Source organism: Cotesia glomerata, linkage group LG4, assembly GCF_020080835.1.
Source record: "Cotesia glomerata isolate CgM1 linkage group LG4, MPM_Cglom_v2.3, whole genome shotgun sequence".
In the NCBI taxonomy this organism is placed as follows: Eukaryota; Metazoa; Arthropoda; class Insecta; order Hymenoptera; family Braconidae; genus Cotesia; species Cotesia glomerata.
Window position 1 is genome coordinate 11,517,711 of NC_058161.1, and position 4,727 is coordinate 11,522,437.

The 4,727-nt window shown below is 28.0% G+C and overlaps 1 protein-coding gene across 2 annotated transcripts; it reads left to right on the top strand.

The window, feature by feature from the left end:
* Positions 1-669: 669 nt before the first annotated feature.
* Positions 670-3,266, top strand: LOC123263802 (DNA primase large subunit-like). Of its 2 annotated transcripts, none has more exons than XM_044726776.1 (8): positions 670-765; positions 847-1,073; positions 1,159-1,496; positions 1,614-1,841; positions 1,899-2,036; positions 2,110-2,488; positions 2,567-2,734; positions 2,817-3,266. In XM_044726776.1, exons 2-8 carry the CDS (start codon positions 911-913, stop codon positions 3,062-3,064), a joined length of 1,662 nt encoding a protein of 553 aa, XP_044582711.1. In that variant the 5' UTR covers positions 670-765; positions 847-910; the 3' UTR covers positions 3,065-3,266. The 2 variants fall into 2 exon arrangements, with proteins under 2 accessions (XP_044582711.1, XP_044582712.1); XM_044726777.1 differs by having other exon boundaries at positions 750-765; positions 856-1,073.
* Positions 3,267-4,727: the final 1,461 nt, after the last annotated feature.

Here is a 4,727-nt window from a genome sequence, read left to right on the forward strand (position 1 = left end):
TATAAAAAGCTTGATATCTGATGATATGTAAATTGGAGTCTATTATTAATTTATTTATATTTACAATAACAATAAATTAATATAATAAAAAATGTATTGAAAAAAAATTAAAATTAAATGAAAAAAAAAAAATTAAAATATCCAATAAAATTTCTAGGCAATCGGATTCTAAGTAATCGGAATTCTAGGTAATCGGTAATCTATCTCATAGAAATTCTACGTCATGGATAATTTGGGTAATTGGATTTTGGGTTATGGAAATCTAGGTAATCGGGATCTAAGTCACCGGTAATCTAACTCATTGGTCTACACCTAATAGACTTCTTCCCGTAATTTGGAGTACAGTTGTCAACCTGCCCAAGGAACTGGTTATGACACTTGCAAAATTATTTTGTTTTTCAACTACACCATAGACATGATTAGAGTTAAATAACTTTTTCCCTTTTTCATCATTTTGGCCACGTATAATATTATTGACAACCGGTTGAAAGCCATATTTTATTATTTTTTCCATTATTTATAAATATTTTATGTTGTTTTTAATGAATGTTTTGATGCCACTATCTTCGGCAAAGGAACACTAGAGAGCGCTTACTTCGACAGTAGTGCTGCCTCTATATTTCACGCACGATCCCTATATACTATAATAAACATAAATATATTAGCGTATATAACGTTACTATTAGCTTTTGTTATCATACTACTAATTGTTTTATTGCAGGTAATTTTGAACAAAAAATAGTTATTTTGGCACAAAAAAATTAGGTAAATAAAATTCTTAACACATTTATCGATATATTTCTTGAAATAAATTTATTTCTCTTACAATAAATTTATAAATCAAAGTGCACATAGGGCGATTAAATAATCTCACGTCAGTTATTAATCAAAATAACATTTAAAATCTACTATGGATTTGACGAGTTATTATAAAAATCGAAGGTATTGTAAAATTGAAGAACAACACGATGTAAAAAACCAGTATAACCATGATGTACAGATGTATTCCGAGTATCCGAATAACTCAGTCCAACTTGAACAATTCTATGAATTAGGGTATGAAAGACGGCAAAGTAAGTTTAAAGTGACAAATATAATTTAACCGCTATTCAAAATTTGATAATATAATAATTTTATAATAAACGTTTTTTGTTACAGCTCTTAAGTTGATTGAATTAATGCTAAGCAGATCAGATTTAAAAACCATTGAAGAGCGAAAGTTAGCACTCAAAAATGCTTTAAAAAAAGATGGTTATAATTATGCCGCCAAATTATTAACTGCAGTGGGATGTTCGTCTCATACAGATATGGACATAGAAGCACGAAAACGAGATGTTTTATCTCATTTCATTTTGAGACTTGCATATTCTCAGAATCCAGAATTGAGAAAATGGTTTGTAGTTATGGAAGTTGAATATATGAAGCTCAGGCTTACTTCATTAAATAACGAAGGCATGTCTAAGCTATTAGCTATCAATAATTTTACGTACAAACCTGTAAGTTTCAATACGTTTTTCAAAATATCAATAAAAATATATGTTTTTTGTTGACATATTTTTTCATAAATAATAGGAAAGCATGTTATGTTATTCACCTGAATGTTTTTATTGTAGATTCCGCAAGAAGAAAAAGATGAATTACGAGAAGAATTAAGTTGTTCAATATCTAAATCATTTGTTGTAGATAACGTTGATTTTTATAAAGTGCCTTTTACAAAAGTTCTGGATTTGGTTAAAACCAGAAAAGTTTATCTCAAAAAAGGTGTCGCATATACTCCACAATTTGAACTGTCGTCTCTAGTCGTATCACAATATAAGCGACATTTAACAAAAGCTGTTGAGGTAATTTATAAACTTATTTCCATTATTTTACACATTCTTAAATGTTTCTCTTTACAGATCGCTTCGCAATGTTTTTATGAATTACAAGGCGACGAAAGAATATTTAAGTATCTCAAAAACTTACCGAATTACTTTCCTGAGCATGATCGTACTATTTGGTCAAATACAGAGACCCCAGTTGATGCATTAGATGAAGTATTTTTCCAATTCTTTATCTTGTATTGTATTTTAATAATTAAATATTTTAAATGGTTTTATTTTGCTGCAGCTTTCGAAAACTTCTTATCCATTATGTATGAGAACACTACATGAAGCATTAAAAAGTAATTATCATCTCAAAAATTCAGGGCGAGTACAATATGGGCTCTTTTTGAAAGGCATTGGTGTTAAAATGGATGAAGCATTGCAAATGTGGCGAACAGAATTCACAAAAAAAATTGATGCTGATAAGTTTGATAAAGAATACGCTTACACTATTAAATTTATCTATGGAAAAGTCGGGAGCCAGAAAAATTATACACCGATGGGGTGTTCTAAAATTATTAGTAATATTGCAGGTACAGGAGAGTATCACGGTTGTCCATATAGACTGATGGATAGTGGTACTCTCAAAAAGAAATTGACTAGTTACGGATTATTAGCCACAGGTAATAAATACAATATAAACAAATTTTTTTCTTAATTCAGTTAAAAAAAGATTTTTATTTAATCAAAAAAAATTATAGATGTTTCTGAGATTGTCTCATTAGCTGAAGAGCATCACTATCAACTAGCATGCGCTAAGTGTTTCGAAGTAACTCATAAAATTCCACCAGAGCATCCGGTGATGCATCCAAATGCTTATTATTCGGACAGTCGAAGTATTATTGATAAACTTACTGCAAATCCTTCTAGTACGTATATAGTTCGAAACATGTTCATTGTGTAATATCATAATAGTTATTTTTTATCTGCTATAATCATATTATTTTACAGGTTCTCGTGAAAATCCATCAGAAAATAATACACCTAAACAAAAGATAAAAGTTAAGTCCGAAAAATTCACATCTACCAGAACACCCAGTACTAAAGCACCCACTGCTAGAACACCCTCTACTAGAACACCCATCAGAACACCAACCAGAACAAATGATAAACCTTTAGCTAGAAAAATAATTGATGTGAAGCCTGTGGATATTGAAAAAATGTTAAATGAAGATGCAATGGAAGTGGATTTCGATTAATCATTCTGAATTATAATTAGTTTTCGTCATAAATTATAATTAAGAATAATCATCTAAAAAATTGACATCTTATTGTGGTAAATATTTTCATATAGATTTATTCTTCGTAAAATAGCTGTATTTCGTAAGTTTGTATTTTTTTATTGAGATAATTTTTGTTCACAAGCAGTCATTGAAAAAATAAAAGTAAAATTAAAAATTATCGAAATTGAAAAAATTATTACTTAAAAACAGCTCAATATTAAGAGCTTAAGCTTTGAAAAATTTTACATAGTAATGATTTACATCTGAAGGCAAATTATTTCTGTGGTGCGTATCACTCTCTACCATTTAAGTACATTGAACCGCAATTATTTTTAATCCTATCATTTATTTGAAAACTTATAAGTAGTCTTCCGCATTATTGTTTTTTTTCCTTGTAAATTTTTTCGGAAAGTAATTTCTAAAAGATTTCGGCGCTGTACTTCAAATAAATCAATCGACTATCACAAAGTTTTTGTCACGTAAGACGGTTTTTAAAGCGATAATGATTAGATTGAAGGAATTGCTTACTCAAATAATTTAAAAGCAAGTTGAAACTTTAATGATATCATAAAATTGCAATAATTTTATAATATATGGTGATCAGTTCAGTAGTTAAAAATTCATTAAAAAAATTTTTTTTTAATTTTACTTAAAATTTCTCGAAATCTTTTTAGCCGATCAATGTTGAAAATAATCACAAAATCTAGGTTCAGTCTGTATGTAAAATCTTTTTGAATGCTTCTAAATTTCATCTCATTTGGTGAATTTCGTAAACGTAATTCAAAGTTCAACTAGTCTTTATTCTGAAATTAGAGAAATTTATTTAGATCTTAAAATGTCGAAATTTAATGTAATCAAGATTCATCAACAAGATCGTTGACCTTCATCATTTCGTTCGAAATTGCTTTTTTACATTCAATATTTAAAAATATTGTAGCTTAATAGGTGTATAGTAAGCAAAAAAGTTCATAAGACTAATTCTATATAGACAAATGTCTGAGCATAGATAAAATAAAAGGATATTTTTCAATCTTACATTCCAGTCGATACATTTGGGTTATGAATTGAAAAAAATGATATAGGGAAGTGTATAAATATTAATCAATAATAGTACGTTTGTATTTATTATAATTTTTTAACATCATAATAATTAAATAACTAATTTAATACTGATGATACAAAAATATCATTTTTAAAAATTTTATCCTAAATGAAATAAATTTCCTAGGAGGCATTAAAAATAGACATTATCGTTACTAGTATTATTCAAGAGCCGCTTTACTTCAGATTTTTTGATTTTAAAAATTCCCTTGCCACTATTTTAAAATATTGAGACCGGTCGTCTAAATTTCAGACGGCTTTATACATATATTTTTATTCTTATCAAGAGATTCACTTGCCACCCGATCAATATTGTATTGACGATAACGAATAAGTCAGATTAAATCTCTTGTTCGCAGTCACTGCGTTTCTCTCCTGTGAAAGGTTTGTCGCTCGATCTAACTACATAGGTATGCATTTACAAACTTAGAAAAAAAAAAATTGAATAATTGTAAAGATTTTTTTGAAATGTTAAATTTTTATTGGTTTTTGTAATTACTTTTAAAAAACTGTTTATTAAGTATTAAATAGATGCGGA